General features: G+C 37.7%; 1 protein-coding gene across 1 annotated transcript in view; it reads right to left on the bottom strand.

Moving 5' to 3' along the window:
• SLC27A2 (solute carrier family 27 member 2) overlaps positions 1-21,806 on the bottom strand; it is a 42,542-nt gene that overhangs the window by 8,990 nt on the left and 11,746 nt on the right. Inside the window, exons 3-8 of the mRNA XM_016128743.2 lie at positions 21,387-21,545; positions 18,941-19,065; positions 6,307-6,501; positions 3,152-3,242; positions 2,422-2,620; positions 809-906 (exon numbers count right to left, since the gene is read on the bottom strand). Of these exons, the coding sequence (XP_015984229.2) occupies positions 809-906; positions 2,422-2,620; positions 3,152-3,242; positions 6,307-6,501; positions 18,941-19,065; positions 21,387-21,545 (867 nt within the window). The remainder of the gene's footprint in view (positions 1-808; positions 907-2,421; positions 2,621-3,151; positions 3,243-6,306; positions 6,502-18,940; positions 19,066-21,386; positions 21,546-21,806) is intronic.

Genomic DNA, 21,806 nt, shown 5'->3' with positions numbered 1-21,806 from the left:
AGAACTCACCTGACTCAACAATAACAAAAAACAACAAAATGACAATTTCTAATTTGTAAGTCTATTTGCAATGTAAATAAAGATAATTACTTAACCCTTCTCCCTAAAAAAAAAAAAATAGTGATTTCTTCTCATGACAACCTGCATGGTAAATATATGTTTACTATTTTTGTAATTGAAATGAATTAATTTTCTTTACACACTCAACTGCAGGGTCGGTTTTAGCCCCAATTTTAACGATTTGCCTGAAGTCAGCCATATTGGAGCTAGGTTCCAAAGTCAAACCTTGGTATGCCCCACTCTGCTGGCAGAAGCAGATCTGAAGAAGAGGGCTTGGACATCACTCGGTGTCATGATTCTGAAACTCAGTGGGATGGGCTAGGGTCAGGGACCTGCTTTAAAAGAAGAGTCTGGACAAAATCATTTCCTTCCCAATTTTTTCCTCCTAGTTACTGCACTTGCTCTTATTTGTGTCTTGCATACAATTTTTCAGTTATCCAGCGTGACACATCTTTTCTTGAGGAGTGCCAAATGCAGCATGGGACCTTGCATCATGGAGATATTTGGCTTGCCTGAGAGCCGAGGTGGGGAACTGAACCTTAGAGGAAGGCCAGGTTCAGATATACTGACTTGGCTGATTTATAATAGACCATAAACCAGACATAAGACCCTTATTCCCAAGTGGCTAAAAGAATTGTTTGATGCTCTAGCTGGCAGGTGAAAGCAATGGCATACTTAGCCTTGGAGTTAAAATTAGGTTCAATTACTGTATAGGTTTAAGCATAGACTTATACTATCTTGTGCATACCTGGCACAGCCACTCCATAAACATTAATTTCTTGGACAAAATCAACCAGTCCTACTACATCAGCAACTTCAGTGGTGGCCACATTTTCCCCTTTCCACCTGGAAGAAAAGGTAAGATTAGCAGAGGTCTCTGGTATTCTCTGGCCCAGGTCATGTGAAACCATCATACAGTGACAGAGAGTAGGTGGTTCTCTCCAGACCTCTGTGTGGTGGCTGCACTCTATTCTTCCCCTTGGCCCCTAAATCTCCAAACTTTGTCATGGGAGAGGCATTCTGCTTGGGGAACAAAAGACAAAGGAATAGACCTAAATAATGAAATGTGGAATTTTCAGTCTTGCCACATGAAACACGATATACAGAATGATATTGTTTGAATGCTAAAAATACAGGCTCGGCCTAAGGAAGGCCCTGGAAATCAGCAATAAAAACTCAATGACTTTTGCTGTGTTTAGCTCTCACTCCTCATTCATTAACTTTTGTTGCTATTTAATGCAATTAGTGAACTTCTATCTAATAAAATTTCATACTTCTATTTCAGAGTCTAATGGCAATAAGAAAGCTTTTAATAAGAAAGAACACATATTTTATCTGCTGGGAGACTATAATGTTAGTGCCCAATGAGGTGCTATTTTTCACTTTATAAAGTTATGTTTTACATTTAAAAAATTCTTTAGATCTCCCAGAAGTATCTTTTCAGTAAAATGAAGGTAGCATAAAATAATGATATGGATCCTGATTCACAAAATGTTACGAATGGAAGGAACCCTGAGGATCATGGGTATCCTCACTCCATGCATGAAGAAACTGAGGTTGAGAAAGATTACCTGCCTTGATAATACAGCTGGTCAGGGGCAGAGGTGGGCTCAGGAGCTCAGTTTTCTTCATTCATAGCCCCACCCTTATTAGTATAACCAGACAGCTTGCATCCCTTTCTCATTTATTCACGCAAAAAGTAATTATGTGTGTCAGGTGCTAAACTAGGAACTAGGGGGTAAACAAGCAGAGATAGGGCCTGGCCTCAGAGAATTTATGAGGAAGGAAGCTGATTAAGCAAAAGTATCATGAAGCTGGAGGACTGCTGCCAATGGGAATTAATTTCATGGTCTATTACAATGACTTTAAACTTCACAGTGCTGACTTGGGGTTTCTGTGGGACACCACCTGATTGGGAGTGAAGAGTGGGAAGGGGGGAGCAGGAGGGGCTTGCAACCCATCACCTCCTCTCCAATAAGTCAGCTCTACATTAATTTGCACTTAATTTTATCTGAAGAAAAGCCCCATAATTGGAAACAGTGTGAAAATCCCTGCCTGTCCAAAGAGTGATCAGTAATAACTAAGGAATTGGACAGACTAAGCTATTTAGGGTCCAAAATTCAGGCACAAATTTTCCACCTTATTTTCATCTGGTGATGTGCAACCAATTTAACTATGCATTGCAGAGTAACACCTCATGTATTTTGCTCCTTATTTTCTGGGAATACAGGAGGTTAAACTGACATGCCAAAGAGATGGAAAGAAATGGAACACCATAACCAAAGTGGAATGTGATTCCAGTGCAGGAGTAAGCCAAATGGTGAGTGTTTGTTTTAGACTTAATAAGTCATAGAAACCAACCGGAATGTATCTCCAACTCTATCTTGGAAGTAGATGAAATCTTCATGGTCAATCTTTAAGAGATCTCCAGTGTTGAAATAGAGGTCTCCTTTCTTAAAGACATCTCTTAGTTTTTTCTTCTCTGTCTGAGTCTTTCCTCCAGCATAGCCTATAAATGGTGCATATTGTGAGATTCTGCAAACCAGAAGTCCGACTTCGCCTAAGACAGAAGAATGTAAATTGTTATTTTATGTGCTAGCAGTAGGAAAATTTTATTATTATCCTCTTAACCTAATGCCATTCAACCCATTGGTAACAAGATGGCTGCACATGTACATGTACATCCATATACATCATGTACACACATATATACACCATGCACACATAGTACATTATTCCTACGTCCACACATTTGTAATTTTTAAATGCTAATCTTTTATTGAATAATGATTCACACACATAATTAAACAAATGCACAGTAGGTTAAGACTAAAGGTAACTTTTGCAACCATAATTACATATCCTTTTACACAAAATCTTACCTCATAATCAAGAAGTTGTTAAGCTAGGTTTCAAACTATAATTATGTTACATGTAGTGGTCGAATTAGTATCATTTGGAATTTTTGAGAGTACAAAAAATAAACCTTTTTTTCCCCCATTCTGATAAATTTTGTCATGTGTTCATTTTAGCAATGTCACTTGGTCAAGGTAAGAAAATCACAGGTTAATTGAACAAAAATCCACTGCACCTTTTGGAACTTTGATGCAATATCCATTTCCATCTCGGACAGGTTCATCTTTCTCCACATCATATTTAATCAGCTCATAAGATATGACTTTCTAGCAAAATTAAAATAGATAATTTTGAGAACACATTTTTAACCTTTTTTCTTTTTTGCTGTGGTACAGCATACATAAAGTATATAAAGTACACATATTTTAAATGTACAGCTTGGTGAATTTTATATATGCATACGACCAAGTAACTACCATCTGGATCAAAACATTAAACATTTTCATTACCTTAAGAAGTTTTTCTCTGCTCCTTTCTGTCAAGTTAACCACTATTCTGACTTTTATCACCATCGATTAGTCTTAAACTTCCAATAAATAAAATAAATGTATGTTTTGTATTTGCTTCTTTCACTCAATGTAATGTCTGTGATACTCATTCATCCATGTTGGTGTTTGGTTCAGTGGTTTATTTTTTATTGCCATGCATTTTTCCTTCTATGAGTATATCACAATTTACTTATTTATTCTCCTATTAATGTGCATTTGGATTGTTTCTAGTTTTGGACTATTAAAAGTAAAGTTGTTATGAACATTCTCATACATTTTTTGTGTATGTGCATGTGTGTACAAATCATAAGTGGGTTTTCAAAATCTTGTATAACCTTAATGGGCCACTGTTAGATGTTTCACATTTCCAGGCACATGTTCTCTAATATATTTAAGGTTTAATGGTGTAATTTCTTCATGCTCACGGCTCTAACATAGTTAAAACTCCATCATATTTCATATATACTATAATTCAATGGCAAAAATATTTTGATTTCTGTAATTCAGTAAGAGCAATAAGTACATAATTTTCTCCATTGACAGGTGCAAACATGACAGTATTTTGATATAATATTAGCTATAATTACCATGTCCATTTCAAATTTGTATTCAAATCTATATGATAAGTTAACCAATCATGTGCTTTGATGTAATGGATAACCATTAAAAGCCACCCATAGTCAACAAATGTAATCTTCTTTATTTCCAAGAATGTAAAAAAAATTGGAGTGATACCTAATGCTTCCTTCCATGTCAATTACAGGGCTGTCTTCACCTCACCCCCCTTTTAAGTTTTAAAATATAGTTTTGTTTTGACTAGAAAAACTGACAATAAAATGTAGCGATCAATGGATATGATGTAAACAACTAGTAATATACAACAACAACTTCTAATGTCCTCAAGTTTTGTTTGAAATAACAGTTTCCTTGCAATTCATCTTTTTGAAGGTTGGTAGTAACAACACAGAGAGCTTGCACCATGCCTCAACTCAGCTTTGTGCCCCCTCTTGTTTCGAACTGCATTTAGCCTGGGTCTCCAAGGTTTGGGCTAGCACAAGTTGAACTTAAGCAACCTAAAGAAGACTGACCCTCTCTGCAGTGGTTCCAGTGGGGAGTAGGAAATTGATTCTCAGTTTGTAGAGGTGCTACCCAGTAGACTTTTCTATGTTAATGGAAATGTTCTATATCTGTACTGCTCAACATGATAATCACTAAGTATGGCTACTGAGCACTTGAAAAGTGGCTAGGGTGAATGAAGAACTGAATTAAAAATTTTATTTACATAGTTTAAATTTAAATAGCTACACTTATTTGGTGGCTACGATATTGGATGGTACAGGTGTGGAGTAAAGTAGAAGGACCTGTGTGTAACATAGCTTTGACTGTCACTGTCAGAAAGTTTCCTTGGACCTGGGAATACCTTGAGACCAGACCAGAATAAAATGAATGAAATAATAATAGTCATTATGTTAACAATTATTCAAGGCTGTCACATGACAGGCATTGGGCTATATAACCTCCAATGGTTTTTTCATAAATTCTTTAGTTGAATCCTTTAAACAATCTTTTTCCTTCATCAACATTAAGTTTGGGCCAGGCACTAGGCTCTCTATTTCTTTTTATCTCCATTTTACAGATGATGAAGTTGAGGTCTAAGGCACTCAGCCAGTATGTGATGGTGCTGGAATTCGATCTCTAGAAGTCGATCTCTTATGAACAGGGATTACTGTTCTGTGTACTCTGCCAGTCAGTCCCTGGGGATATAAGTCACTTGGGAGCCGTAGGATGGCTGTTTTGTGGTCAGGTAGGATGGGCTACCAAAGGCATAATTTTGCTATTTGAGACAATATGGGTGACTTGAGAGCTTTATGCTAAGTGAAATAAGTCAGACAGAGAATGGACTCGCAGATACAGAGAACAGATTGGTGGTTGGCGGAGGTGAGGAGTGAAGGGTGGGAGAAATGGGTGAAAGTGGTCGACAGGTACAAACTTCCACTAATAAATTAAGTCTGGGATGTAATATACAGCATGGGGACTATAATTAATAATACTGTATTGTATATTCAAAAGTTACTAAGAGAGTAGAACTTTAAAGTTCTCATTGTAAGAAAAAAAGTTGTAACTGTGTGAGGCGATGGATGTTTACTAGACTTGTTGATGGTGATCATTTTGCAATACATACAGACATTGAATCATTACTTTGTATACCTGAAGCTAACATAAAGTTATATGTCAATTACATCTTGCTAAAAAAATAAGAATATATTTCCGGTGCAGTTATTAGGTGAACACAAATGTTCAAAAGATTCTACAATTGGGATGTATCTCAGTTCTCTTAAAAGGTTTTGATAATGCTTCTTAACCATGACTGTAGAACTTTCAGAAAACACTGATGCCTGGGCTCCACCTCAGGACAACTGCATCTAAAGCTCAGGGAGTGGGGACCTGCACCTGTATATATTAAAAGTTCCCCAGGTAGTTGTGACCCACAGCATGATGAAAGGGAAATACCACATTTCACAGTATATGGTAAACCTATGGAACTGGTAAACTTCAGATGTTTTATCACGTACAAGTATAACTGGCATCGAGAAGACTTTACCTAAGTTGCAAATGCATAATGGGTTGTTATTCATAGAAATTAAGATTTTTAAATTAGAGCACCTTATCTTTTAGAGGTCCTTGTCATAGAGAATGAGCAAAATCTCTCTTGGTGATATGGATGGACCATAGCTCTAATGCTTCACGAAATTCTGATAATAACATCATCATGACATAGCTTTTAAGAAATCTCTAGATTCTGAAACTGGTAACATATGCTCTCATTTTTCAATGTACTTACTTTATGTAGGTAGTTGAGTCTTCCAATAGCACCAATTTTTCTTGTATAGTTTATAAAGCCGATATTACCTTCAGTGGAAGCATAAAACTCATACATGTGAATGTCCCCAAATCTCTTGATAAATTCTCTCCACACATCTCCTCGCAAGCCATTTCCCAATGCCATTCTCACCTTGTGATCACGATCATTTGGTTTCTGTGGCAGAAGGAGGAGGAGACCACACTGAAACATCTCTGGAGACTGCACTTACATATTAATAACTACCTTTGCATACCTGTCACATGCATAACCCTTCCTCCCTCTTCCCAAAACACACACAGTACAGGCCAACAGCAAGCCCTCAGGTTTAATAATGAAAAGACTTGGATTTCCCCATTTTGATGTTTAAGAGGCAAGGTAAGAAGATGACAGAACTAAGTGATGCCAACATTTAATCCATATCCAATCTGAAGCTAGAACAAAGTGTTGATTTTTGTTTTTTCTTTTTTCGTGGGGCTGGTGAATATCAGAGAACTGCCAGAAAGGAGGGGCCACATGACAAAGATCTGTCAGAGACTAAAACGATCTGAAATGACCATTTTCACTTGACAATAAAAAAGAAAAATGGGAACACAGTCCAAAGATAGAGAATTATCTTCCACAGAGTCATTAAAAAGCAATGAGAGGGCTGGAGAGAAAAATCTTGATCACAGACTCATTTAACAGATAGATCCATAAGTTGCAAGACCAAGTAGAGCTGAACCAAGACAAATAAACTGTCCCAATGGGATTGGAAGGGGAAGAGAGGGAGGAAGCTGGTTCCTAATTGCCTCAGGTGGTTTGGGAGGAATTTGTTTTGCTATAAATAAAAATCACAAAGAGTGTAAAAACTAAAAGGAGATCTTGCATCAGAAAGACGGGTGGGGTTAGGACCAGGTTGCATTCTATTCAACCATAATCATTTAGGTGGGCCTTACAAATGTGTCTAAACCTATGGTAATTTTAATAATATTTTATTTTAATAAGGCAGTTGGTAGTCTCAAGGAGATAACAACCTAGTGGGAGAGTCAGGTAAACAAATAAATATAATTTAAACTTACAAATTTCATGACTTTATGACTAACAGAAAACCGAATGGAACGAGATAAAAGTGCTAGGTAACTAGGATTCTCCTCAAACATCAAGTTGCAATTTCTTTGATCAAACAGCATTTTTCTTAAAGGAGCAAATGCTCTAAAGAGTATATGTTTTGTCAGATACACAGACCAGTGGACCAGACTCAAGAAACCAGAAGTAAATCTATATTTATATGGGCAAATAATTTTTGACGAAAAAGCCAAAAACATACAGTGGAGAAAGGAAAGCCTCTTTAATCAATGGTGCTGGGAAAACTGGAAAGCCACCTACAAAAGAATGAAACTAGACTGTCGTTTATCACCACTCACCAAAATTAACTCGAAATGGATTAAGGACTTGAATATAAGACCTGAAACAATAAAATGCATAGAAGAAAACATAGGAACAAAACTGAAGGACCTTGGACTTAAAGAGGATTTTATGAATTTGACCTCAAAAGTAAGGGATGTAAAGCAAAAATAAATGAATGGGACTACATCAAACTAAAAAGCTTCTGTTCAGCAAAAGAAATTGTCAACAAGGTAAAGAGACAACTATCCGAATGGGAAAATAGATTTGTAAGCAATGCCTCTGATAAGGGCCTAATTTCCAAAATATACAAAGAACTCATACAGCTCAATCACAACAAAAAGCCAAATGATCCAATCAAAAAATGGGCAGAGGACCTGAACAGACTCTTCTCCCTAGAGGACATACATATGGCCAACAAATATTTGCAAAGATGCTCAACATCACTAGCTATTAGGGAAGTACAAATCAAAACCACAGTGAGATACCATCTCATACCTGTTAGAATAGCTAGCATCAATGGGACAAGTAATAACAAATGCTGGAGAGGATGCAGAGAAAAAGGAGCCCTCATATACTGCTGGTGGGACTGCAAATTGGTACAGTCACGATGGAAAACAGTATAGAAGTTCCTCAAAAAACTAAGAATTGATCTATCATATGATCCAGCAATCCCTCTACTGGGTATTTACCCCGAAGACTTGAAAACTCATATCCAAAAAGATATTTACACACTGATGTTCATAGCAGCATTATTCACAGTGGCCAGAACATGGAAGCAATCGAAGTGTCCCGTGATAGATGACTGGCTAAAGAAGCCGTGGTACATATATACAATGGTACAAATATACTCAGTCATAAGAAGAGATGAAATACTTCCATTTGCAACAACATGGATGGACCTCGAGATAATCATGCTAAGTGAAATAAGCCAGACTGAAAAAGTTGAAATCACATGATATCATATATATGTGGGATATAAACCTAAACGCAACAAATGAGCAGGACAAATAAACAGAGACTCATGGACATGGACTATAGACTAGCGGTTACTAGAGGGTAGAAGGTCGGGGAGGAGGGAGGAGATAGACAGGGTAAAGGGGGTCAAATATAGGGGGCATGAGGGAGGGCGAAGTGAGTAAAGGGGATAAAATATATGGCAGCTGAAGGAAACTGGACTTTGGGTGGTAAACACAATAGAATATACAGATGTCAAGTTATAATGTACATCTGAAAATTATATAATTGTATTAATCAATCTTACCCCAATAAACTTAATTTTTAAAAAGTTAAAAAAAATGGTATATGTTTTTTTCCTACTCTGTGAAATCACTGTGAAGTGATTTTGGAATAAGAATTCCTCTTTGAAAAGAAGTGTTAGAAGAGAGGCTGGTAGTTCTCTGAAAAGGGGGAGGGCATTTGATAGGGCAGATATAAACCAAAACAAAACAAACCTTGAATTGGTTTCCCTGCAAGGGAAGCCGAAGGACCAGGGGAGCAGCCTATATACATTTAATTTTTGCACAGTTCCTTGGTCAAAACTCAGGCAGTGAAGCTCTTTCAGGAATCCTAACCAGTGGGGTGGACAGATACTGGTCACTGGTAAAACCTGAGCCCTTAGAGCAATCTTTCTGAAGAGGAAATATGTAGGCAGAGAGAAGAGGTCTCATGCCAGTGGTTCTGAATTAGCGTTCTCGAGACTTATCAGGGAATTTTTGAATCTGCGTGAACCCTGATGTTCTGATTGAACGGGAATCTTTTTTCTTAAACAGTGACCTACCCAAGTCCATAGGTCACTGAATCTATTCTCTTTTATAATTATTAAGTACTTATAAGTAGGAAGACCATGTGTCTGGTTTGCCAAAGCCTGTCCTGGTTTATGCTTGTTGTCCTGATGTGCTTATTAATCACACTTCTTCCACTCTCAAGTGTCTCTATTTGGCTAACGAATTGTTGGGTCACCCTGTCCATAAGGCACTGTTCTCAGTACCAACTATCAGCTTTTCACAGACCATCCTACCACCTCCGTACTGTTGTCCCTCACTGCCACTCCAGGAATAAAACATCACAAATTTTGAAGAATGCTTACTTTTGTTTAAAAATAACCACCTGACTTAGGGCTCACCTGCTCTCAGGCTTACGTGAGAATCTCCAAAGTAGCATTCCAACACATAAACTCAATACCTTACATATTTCATATACAGCCCACAATAGCCCTTCTAGTTCATTTCCTTGTCTAATGGGTGGTGAACATCTATCTCGCTCAATAGAGTGTAAACGCCTTTGAGGTCAAATATATTTCTTTATCCTCCACAGTCTCTGGACCTGTGCTTTGCATATAGCAATTTCTGCAGCAAAAGAAGTAATACCTCCACCAGGAAACTCTCAACTTCTCTATTCAACAGTTAGTAGCCAGGACATCAGTACAAGGGCAGGGCTGAGGGCACAGGAGGCTGCAGGTGCTCTGAGTATGCAGGAAGCACGCCAAACTCACAGGTGCAGCTGTCACCTGCGGTTGGCAGGTAGCCGGGCTCATAGTCACAATGACATGGGCTCAGTTTTCACCATAAACTGAGGGATCTTATTACACCAGCAGGAGGGATTAAGGCTCGAGGGTGGAAATGTTTGTATACACAAAGCAGGAGATCCTAGAACCTTCTGAGATGGCTGCTGGTTCTCACCTGCTTTCTCTCACCAGTGGCTGAGAGTACCGGGTGAGACTCAAAATTTCCTTTCCCAGAGAAGAAGACGTTTTTCCTCATCACCAAAGCCAGGCCTCAAAGGAACTAACTGTATTTAAGGTCAAGGATCACCTGTTCAGTTTTCTTTAACAAGGATCAAACCTATTCCACATTAGAGGTGAGGTGCAATATAGAAACCCACCTGGGGGACTTAAATCCACACTGGGACTTAAAGACTGATGAAGAGTGAGAGGTGAGGGTATCCAGAGAGGAGTGTAAGGCACCAGAGGAAGCAGAAAGCTTTCATTGAGGGCTTTTCTGTTAGTCATTTGACTTGTATTAAGTTTCTAAGGAACCCTACCAAAATTTGAGAGGTAATAATAAAGCATTTGCCTCATATTACAGGTGAGGAAATGAAGCCTTGGGAAGCTTAAAATAATAATAAACATAGGTAGCAATGTAGTTGCTCCGAGATGCAAATCCAAATCTATGTAACTACAGAGAATGCTCTTTTCCCTAATTTTTTTTTTTTTAAAAAGAGTGACACACACAGTTTAAGAATCAAACAGTATTGAAAGGCTTTTTAATGAAGAATGCTGTTCATTCTACTCTGTCCTCATCCTTTGTCCCAGCTTACCCCTCAGAGGCAGATCTTTTAACTTTGTAGCTATTTCTTCTTATCTCTGCATTTCTAAATCAAATGCTAATACTGTTATCTTTTGATTAATCAAATTTAGACATAATTTATTGATTTCCTATTGTGCTAGACAAGGATTAAGCTCTTTCCTGCTCTCTTTCCCATTTTTCCAATATCACAATTTTTGGTTAAATCAACATTCAGTGCTTATATTATTTGCTTATAATACACTATTGATGAGCCAAGTAATATACTAAGATTAAATTCTTGAATAAATTTTTGTATCTCCTGGAATTAATTGCCTGTCTATTTGCTTTGTTTTCCTAGTTTCTATTTGTAGGTCTTTTCTCACCCTCCAACAACCTGTAACATTTTCCTCATGGTGAAATCCATCAGATGATATAACTTCTTTTCTTCCTTTATGTTTCTTCTTAGCCTTCAGTTCTAGTATGGATTAGTTGCTCTCCAGGCCTGGGATGCCCTTCCCAGCTCCTTCCTGGATCCTGTGTCTTCATCAATCTCTTTTCACTCTCCTGTTTGAGTGGAGCGCTTTTTCCAGGAACTTCCTGAAGGAGGGCTTATAGGAGGTAAATTATTTGTAGACTTTGAATATTCTAACACAATTTGAGTGGAAATAGAATTCTACATAGGCCATAATTTTTACTTAGTATGTTGAAGAACTTCGAATTCCAGCTGGCAGTGTTGTTATTAAGTCAAAGGTTATTCTTATAGAATCTTTTTCTCTTTTTGGTGGTCTTAAATTTCATCATGGCATAGTTTTTAAATTTCAATTCTACACATTTTATTTGTTTCTCTATTGGCCCTTTCAATCTATCCTTCAGTCCTGGCAATTTTTTTTTTTTTTGGTATTGTTTCTTTGATAATTACCTCCTCTACATTTTCTGTATTTGCTTTTCTTGATTTCCTATTAATTAGGAGTTAGATCTTCTGGATTGGTATTCTAACTTTCTTATCTTCCCTCCCGTCATCACTTTATCTTTGCCCCAACTTTCTGTAAGATTTCTCAACTTCATTTTCAAAACTTTCCATGACTTAAAACATTTTTTAAATCATATTTTTATTTTTTAGGAGGTCTTTCTTATTTATTTATTATTTAGGTAGCATACTACTCTTGTTTTACAGATGTAATATCTTCTCTAATATCTCTGAGGATATTACTTACAGGTTTTAGGGAGTTTTCTTCCACTGTTTGATTGATGCTGTTTCTTCTTTTCTTTTGATGATCTTTCCTCAGTGGTCTGCTGATCCTTGATGTCCCTTTATATTTAGGAGTAAGGCAAGTAAAAGATGTTTGAGCAGTTTTGTGTGGTGGGGAGAGGCTATTGCCAGCTTGGCTGTACTGTCCAGTGATGGGGCAGTGAGCCGTTGTCTAATTTCTTTTCTGGGAAAGTTGAATTCTTCCTAAGACTTACTCTCCTCCATTCTCTTACCTACCGGAATTCTGGAAGCTGTACAAGGAAAAGGAGCTGAGGGTTAGTAAGTAGATATTTACTCAGTCTCTCTTTTCATTTTCTTGCCCCTGCCTGCCTCTGCTCTTGAGATCCTTGAGTTCGAGGCTTCTCTAGGTCTTTTCCAGAGAATAAACCTATCTCCAATAGGGGTGGGAGAGGGGATCAGCAGGTCTGGCTGTTTCTTACATAGACTTTCGCTTTCAAAAATCTTCTGTTTTAAAGCCTGATCCCATCTTCAGTTGTACTTGGTGCCTTCAATGTTTCAGATTTCAGGAAGTCAGCTGGCTTCCTTCTTGCTGGGACCTGTCTCTTAAGTTTTGCTTCTCTCAGTTCTGCGATGTCGGTGACCTCCATCTTTCAGCTCTCTGTACTATGTAGTTCCCTGTTGCAATGTCTCTTAGTTTCCAAGACTATGGAGCTTGTGTGTCTTTTTCTTGTCTTCCTGGTTTTTGGGAGACTTCCAAGAAGTGAAAAGCAGAAGGTATTCGCCATCTTCAAAAAAATTCCTAATCCATATTCTGAGCAATGAATATGTTATACTTCTGCCTGGCTCCCTGAGGAGAGAAGGAAGCACCCACTGACAGGAATGAAAGGATGAGGCTCAACTCTGCTTTACAGAAGACGCCCTCCTCCCTCAGGTGTATCTCCCCACTGCAGCCAAAGGACTGTCTAAAAACACTATCCTCCATGCAAGGCCCTTTAGTGGTGCTTTGTCACATTTTCATTTAAGTCTCAGCAAAGTAGAGCACTTGCAACCTGCCCCAGTCAGTCAGCGTCACCTCCTGCCACACTGCTTGCCATTCTTAATATGCTAGGTCCTTCATTCCACTGCTCTGCACATGCTGTTCCAGCTAGCAAGAAGCCCTGCATGGCTAGAAAACTTCTCTTTATTCGTCAAAACTCACCTCTCGCAAACCTTCCTCTATTCTGCTCTTTCCCTCTTTCCTCTGGTGTGTCTCTGTCCTGGCCTCTACAAGTCAAACTGGTTACTTTCCACCCTGTGCTGCTCATCTCTTCTGTTGTGTTTTCTATCATAATGCAAGTGATACAGAGACAGAAATTTTAGGCTGGGAAAGAACCACAGATGTTACCTAAAGTTGGAGGGGTGGAAGACAACCCTAGGAGGTAAGTTGAGTCTTTTAAGCTGTTTCAGGGTTCTGGTCCATCTTATTTCCCCTTCCAAACATTATGCCTTCTATGTGTGGCCCCTGAAACTCTTTTCTGGTTCCCTTTTCCCTACTCCCACCTGGGTTATACTCCCGGCAGGCAGGACAAATCCTCATTTAGACCCTTTCCTGTAGCTTCAATTCCTAACTTGAGTAGGGAAACTCGGCTTTAGCAAAATATCTTGTTCTGATAAATGTTTTTCTCCTAAAATGACATTGTTTCTTAGGCAACGCCACAAACAAAATGGTTGCTGACAATTGTACACTGTAAGAAAATGGACCTACCTAGCCTTTAATTTTAAACTGGTGCTCTGGATGTGACAGTCCAAATATAACAATGGAAGACAGGTAAAATGGATAAGTACTATTTAATGATAATCAAAATCACTGAAGTCAATAGCTTTTCTATCCAACTCCTTCTCAACCTTAGATGAGAGTGACTGACTGACTAATTTGAACATCTTCACTTATTCCTTCCTTTGTGCACATGTGGCAGAATTTTCTTTGATTCATTCATTCATTCAATGAATATGTATGGAGTACCTACAATGAACTTAACATTCATTCTTAAGCACTAAAAAGAGTCATATAATGGCTACCATTTGTTGATTATTTACTGTCAGGTACTTTGGTACATGCTTTATGTACATCACTTCCTTTTGCCTTCCTAGCCCCCTATGAGGTAGGTACTATTATTTCCCCCATTGGCTGATGGGAAATATTTACAGAGGTTAACTGTCTTCCTCAAATGGCAGAGTCAGGAACCAAGCATGCTAACTCCTCCTGGTTGTGCTCTAACCACTACATTAAGCCCCTTGAGCCAAATGCGAACTCCTATCTTAAGGGTGGCTGGGAGCATTCTTCCCTAGTCCTCTGTTTTACCAAAGGAGCTAATGAATATAATTAAGAGGGAGTTGAGGCAGAGTGGCCCCTGCCTTCCCAACACTGCCCCAGGTTTTCCTGATGAGCCACGGCAAGGTCTGTGGATAGATGTCATTTGGTTTATGGGCTCAGCTAAGGCAAAAGTTGCCTCCCTGATATCCATTGCTCAGGGGCTGGTGGGGTTAGCCCCTCAGGGGACAGCTTAGTTTAGGCAGCTCTAAGGGTGAGAAAGTTCCTGATTACAGAAGAGGCTTCCACCGTTAGATTAATTTTTATCCACTTTTGTTTGATATTATCTTTCTTTAAACTCCCATCATATTCATAGATATCTGGGTTTTCTATTAAGACTTTTTTTTTTTTAATTGTGGTAAAATACACAACATAAAATTTACTATCTTAACCACTTTTAAGTATGCAGTTCAGTGGTATTAAATACATTTATAATATTGTGCAACAATCACCACCATTCATCTCCACAACTCTTTTCATCTTGTAAAACTGAGACTCTATACCCACTGAACGATTTCCCATTACCTCCCTTCCCCAGCTATCACCACCACCATTCTATTTTCTGTCTCTGTGATTTTGACTACTCTAAGTACCTCATATAAGTGAAATCATACAATATTTGTCTTTTTGTGACAGGCTATTTTACTTAACATAATGTGTAATGTTCTCAAGGTCCATCCATGTTGTATCACATTGCAGCATTTCCTTCCTTTTTGAGGCTAAATAATATTCCATTGTATGCATATGCCACATTTTGCTGATCCATTCATCCATCCACAGACACTTGTGTTGCTTCCATGTTTCAGCTATTGTGAATCATGCTACTATGAACATGAATGTACAAATAATCTTTGAAACTTTGCTTTCAATTTTTTGGGGTATGTACCCAGAAGAATTGCTGGATCATATGGTAATTTTATTTTTAAGTTTTTGAGGAACTGCCATATTGCTTTCCACAGTAACTGTACCATTTTACATTTCCAAAAATAGTGCACAAGGGTTCCAATTTCTCCATATCATTGTACTCACTTGATGGTTTGTTTGTTTGATTATTCGTTTGTTTTCATAGTAGCTATCCTAAGTGTGGTCAAGTATAACATTATAGTTTTAGTTTGTATTTCTCTAATAATTAATGATATTGAGCATCTTTTAATGTGCTTATTGGCCATTTGTATATCTTCTTTGGAAAAATATCTATTCAAGTCTTTTGCCTATTTTTGAATCAGGTTATTTTTTGTTGTTAAGTTTCAGGAATTCTCTATAAATTCTGGACATTAATTTCTTATCAGATGAATGATTTACCAGTATTTTCTTCTATTCTGTGGGTTGCCTTTTACTCCATTGATAGTATCTTTTGAGAAACGGAATTTTTAAATTTTTGTGAAGTTCACTTTGTCTAATTATTTTTGTTGTTGCCTATGCCTTTGGTGTAACAGTCAAGAAATCATTGCCAAATCTAAAGTCATAAAGTTTTGTCCTGTGTTTTCTTCTAAAAATTTTATTGTTCCAAGTCTTAAATGTAGTTCTTTGATCTATTTTAAGTTAATTTCTGTACATAGTGTTAGGTGAGGGTCCAGCTTCATTCTTTTGTGTGTGGATATTCTATTTTCAACCATTTGTTGAAAAGACTGTCTTTTCCCCATTGAATGGTCTTGGAACTCTTGCCAAAAATTATTTGTCCATATATATGAAGGTTTATTTCTGAACTCTATATTCTGTTTCATTAGTCTACATATTTGTCTTCATGTTAGAACCATACTGTTTTGATTACTTTAGCTTTGTAGTAAGTTTTGAAATCAGGAAGTATAAGTCTTCTAGTTTTGTTTTTTCTTTTTCAATATTGCTTTGGCTGTTGAGGTCCCTTTAGAATCCACATGAATTTTAGGATTGATTTTTTTTTTATTTCTGCAAAAACACATGACTGTAATTTTGACAGAGATTGAACTGAATTTATAGATTGCTTTGAATAGTATCGACATTTTAACAATATAGAATCTTTCAATCCATGAATACAAGATGTGCTTTCATTTATTTATATCTTATTTCATTTCTTTTAACAATGTTTTGTAGTTTTCATTATGTAAGTCTTTCACCTCTGTGGTTAAATTAATTATTAAGTATTTTATTCTTTTCAATGCTATTGTAAATGAAATTGTTTTTGGAATTTTTTGTTCAGGTTGTTCTATTGCAACTGATTTTTGTGTGCTGACTTTCTATCCTGCTACTTTGCTAAATTCAATTTTTCTATCAGGTTTTTTTGTCTTTAGGGTTTTCTACACATAAAATCATATCATTTAAAAAATCTTTAATTGAAGGTTTTTGTGGTAACTTTGATTATTTTTTACAATTCATATAAGTATTTTCCAGACAAACCCAAACTCAGGGCTAGGATGAAGCAAGGGCAAATAGGAACTCCAAATCTACTTGTAGATTAGAGGTTAGCCATGAATTATACACCAAAACATAACATATTGTGAAAATATAAAACCCCAAACTGTCTTTATTATCCAACATCTGAGACAACCTTAACAGAAAGGATAGAGGTGGAAGTGTGTACATGTGTGAGTGTGTGTGAGCCTGAAAGAGCTATACACAAACATGTTTCTTTTCTTCAAGTCCAAAGGCAACTCTCATTAGAACTAATAGAATAATATGCCCTCTCTCAAGAGACTACTAACAAGCAAGGAGGTGCCTTTAAGGCAGAGAAGAAAAGCCAAACAGAAGGCCCCCAAATGGATTTCTCGGTTTTAACAGAGAGTCACGCAATCTTGAGGACCAGATGGAATACTGTGAAAAAAATTCTATAATGATGTCGACAGAATTGCTATGGAAAAGGTTCTAACCCAGCTCACGGCTAATTATGACCCTCATAAATCCTAGGAATCTACCCACCAAATCAGAATAACACATGCTCAGCCCAAACATTTTGGGGGGCTATGTTACTTCCTTCAACTTAATTATGTATCTTTCAGTGGCAAGAACTTAGAGGTTCATTCAGCAAAATTTGTTGATGACTAGGTGTGCCAGGTACAGATCTTGGTGCAGAGGATCTGCAGCCAACAAAGCCACAGGTGCATGGAGCTATCATTTAATTGAGGGAGACAGACAACAGTCACATAAAACTGTACTATGTCAGGGCTGTGAAGAGCAGTAACCTGGGAGATGAAGGGTAAGAGGCAGGGTGATATGTGTTAGTTAGCAAGAGGGGCCTCTTTGATGAGATGACATGTGGGCAGAGATGAACCGGAGAACTGGGGCAAGGCCATTTTATATTTCTTTCTATATCACACAGCAGCTGTTAATTAAGTTGAACATAGGTGTTTATAAACAGTAATTTATCAACTTGGTGATCCTTCGAATTTGTTTTCTTATGATGATGAAAAGATTAAAGGAAGTAGAATCTGGTGAATTTATTGCACTATTTAGTCTAGTGTTTCTCACCTTGGGTTAACTTTGCCTGAAGGGTACATCTGGCAGTGTTTGAGAATATTTTGATTATCACGACCAGTGGTGGGGTGAGGGTACTACTGGCATGTCCTGGGTAGAGCCCAAATATGCTACTAAACATCCTGCAGTGTTGTAAATTCCATACAGCAAAGAATGAATGGGCCCAAAATGTCAGCAGTGACACTGTTGAAAACCTTTGATCTGGTCCTCGGGCTGACTGTCATACCTCTGATGAGAGCTGAAGAACCTGGCAGAAATTGCTCCTCATACAACTCCATCAAGACATTAGATATCTGAAAACAGGGTGGATTCAAGGCCCTTGGTGTGCCCTTGGGGAATCTATTCCAAGCTTGGTGACAAACTTAGTCAGATGGCTTCAAAGCCATATGGAAATTTACTCATTAAGTAACATTAAATAAGTTTCCTGCATGCCTTTGGTATAAGAGAGGGCCAGAAGATAAGATGCGGTCCCTGCCATAAAAAATGTTACAATTTAGGGAGGATGGGAGACATGAAGACAAACACCTGCAATGTGACAAGGACTACAATGGGATAGAAATCAAATGATGTAGGGTAGGGAGTAATGACTTTTGTTGGAGTGACCCAAATAGATTTAATACATAAGGTATCATTTGAGCTGAGCTTTGAAAGCGAGTAGGCTTTAAATAGGTGAGAGGAAAGCAGAGGATATGCTAGGTAGAGACTAAGATGTGAAAACAGGTACAAAGGTATGGAATAAGGATATTAATAGCAACTGCCATCTAGAAAATCCCTTCTATACAATATGGTGGTGCCAAGCACTATATTGTGACAAACGATTGTAGTCTAAAATGAAAACTGATATATACAAATCAGCTGAAGCCTAGCATGGCCCAGAGTGACTTGAATTCCAATCTTATCCATTTCAAAAATATAATGAAACATGGGGAGAGTTACCTGGGGTGAGTTGCATAAATACCGAAGCAGTTCACCGATATACTGAACAACGGTGACGTTGTATTTTCTGCAGTCATCCCAAAACTGGCTAGCTGAAAATTTGTTCCGCAAAACAAGAGTAGCACCTACCAAGAAGGCATAGAAAGTGTTAGTAAGAAAGTATTACGAAAACCAAAAATCTCCCCAATTATAATTGCCATTTTTTTTTAGAGGGGGAAAAATTTATTAGAAGACGGGTAATATTCTACAGACAGAGTGTGGTCCCCTCTCAGAGGTAGGGCATGAGAGGGACCTATAATTGCCACTTTTGAAAGGTAGAAATTTAAATATTATATTCACAAACAAGTATCGAGTACCAATAATATTCAATGCAAAAAAAATTCCCAAATAAGACCTGGTTTTGTTCATATAGGAACTTCCAATCTAGTGGGGGAGAAGACACATAAAAATGTCTTCCTAATAAAAGTCAATGTGAAATAAATAAGAGGTTCAAATGAGGCTCTTGGGGGATGTGAATATATCTGTGTGTAGATTAATTCTGCGTGGGGGCAAAGGCTGAGAATAAAGGCATATTTTGGAAGAGGTAGGATTTGAATTAGCTCTTGAGAAATGAATATGGAGAAAGATGAGAGAATTCCAGGCAGAGGCAAAAGCATGAACAAAACACACAGGGCAGTCAAGAAAGTGTTGGAGGATGGTTGGGGCTCAGTTAGCCCATGACTGGGGCAGTGAAGGGTGAGTAGCTCATAGGAAATGAACCTGGAAAAGCAGCTAGGAGTGCAATCATGGAGAGCTTGGAAGTGCCAGGTGGAGGAACCAGACTTGATTTTGTAGGCAAAAAGAGCTAGATTCTTGAGCAAGGAAGAGAATTCTTCTTGATAGGGGGAGTAGACAGAATAATGGTTCCCAAAGATGTCCATATCCTAATCCCTAGAAGCTGCGAATATGCTGCCTGACATGGCAAAAGGGTCTGTGCAGATGTGATTAAATTAAGAATTCTGAGAAGATTATCCTGGATTATTTGGGTAAACCCAATGTAATCACGAGGGTCCTTATAAGAGGAAGGCAAGAAAGTCAAGGGTAAAAGGGATGATGGAAACAAAACATTAGGGTGATATGCTTTGAAGATGGAAGAAGGGGCCATGAGCCAAGGAAAGCAGGCAGCCTCTAGAAACTAGAAAAGGCAAGGAAATAGATTCTTCTCTAGAATTTTCAGAAGGAATGTGGCCCTGCTAACATCTTGATTTTTACGATTTCTGACTTTTAAAGCAGTAAGAGAATAAATCTGTGTTCTTTTAAACCACTAAGTTTGGGGTAATTTGTTATAGTAGCAAGAGAAGACTAACACAATGGGTAAAAATAATATATCTATCACATTCAACATAACTAGAGACATGAAATGTAGTAAAGTGAAATAAAAAACCTCACAATTTTTTTTCATGTTATCAGTTTATTTTTACTCCTATATATATATAGAAGTCCACTGTTTTAAAAGAGGAGAAAATTATTTAAATACCATTTTTTTTTCTTTAGCATGCATTTTTGCTGCTTAAGCAAGTGTATAAGTCATTGATTTATCCCTTTGGCAGCCTCAGAGTAACCCAGTTCCTGAAGGGCCCAGCAATATGATCAAGGTCAGTCATTTCTTGCTGATTTGGAGGCTGATGCTAGACTATATGTTTTACAGCTCAGCAATATGCTGATGAAGGAAAGAAGTAGAGGCTTGGGCAATCATATATATACATGAATGTGTATATATGTATATATGTATATGTATAATGTGTGTGTGTGTGTGTGTGTGTATAAATGATTATTTATAATAAAATGCCATTGGGAAAAAAATATCTTTTAGTTTAGAGCATTGGAGATGGCTTCCTGGAAGAAGTGGATGTTGGACTGAGCCTTAATGTATAAAAGTGGCATCAATCCTACTGAAAGAAGGAATGATGGCAACTCTATTTGGAATGGTAAAGTTTGAGAAGGAAAGAGAGGACATGACAAGCTAGGCATTCTGATCAGAGGTGAGAAGCCATGAGAGTAGGGAAGAATGAAGTAGAATAGAGACAACTGAAGGTGAAGTTTTAATCAGATGCCGATGGTGATCAACATGTAGATTTCTGAAGATAGAAATGATGTAGGAAAATTATTTATGGAATATAAGAATGAAGCATGTTAAACTGGATAAAGATCTCAAATATTTTTTAAAAGTTTCCTCCTTGACATACTGAACAATTATAGCATTGAACTACTAGGCAAACAGGCATGAGGAAATAGAAATTATTTTGGTTACCTGATTATGATGTGAGAGCCAAAGATCCTTGTTATCAACATAAAATTAAACACCTTACAAGCACACAGGAAAGCAGCCAAATTTTGTAAGACTTTTCTTATGAGCAGATGTGAATGTGTACTGACCTCCAATGCCTTCTTGAGAGAAAAAGCTTACCGGTCATAATACACCCATGTAGGCCAATCAGAAATGCAGAACTGTGGTACAAGGGTAGAGTGACATATATGACATCATCTTTCTTAATCCCACTTAGAGTAACAAAGGCGAGTGCATACCATATGCGACGATAATTAATTACTGCGGCTTTTGGGAGACCTTTGCAAAGATACGAAAGAAGGCATAAGTGAGTCAAGATTGGTCATTCACTGACATATGGTCTAGGAGAGAGATCTGGCTTAGGAAGATTCAACATCAGATGATTAGAGGATTGCATAGGGGAGGACCATGATCATTTAGACCATAAGTAAGCAAATTTTTCTGTAAAGGACCAGATGGTGTTTTGGGCTTTGCGGGATCATACAGTCTCTGTTGCAACCATTCAACTTTGCTACTGTACCAGATAGCAGCCAAACACAT

Source organism: Rousettus aegyptiacus, unplaced genomic scaffold, assembly GCF_014176215.1.
Source record: "Rousettus aegyptiacus isolate mRouAeg1 unplaced genomic scaffold, mRouAeg1.p scaffold_m13_p_3, whole genome shotgun sequence".
Lineage (NCBI taxonomy): Eukaryota > Metazoa > Chordata > Mammalia > Chiroptera > Pteropodidae > Rousettus > Rousettus aegyptiacus.
The sequence above is the reverse complement of the archived record's forward strand: the minus strand, read 5'-3'. Positions and strand labels throughout refer to the sequence as shown.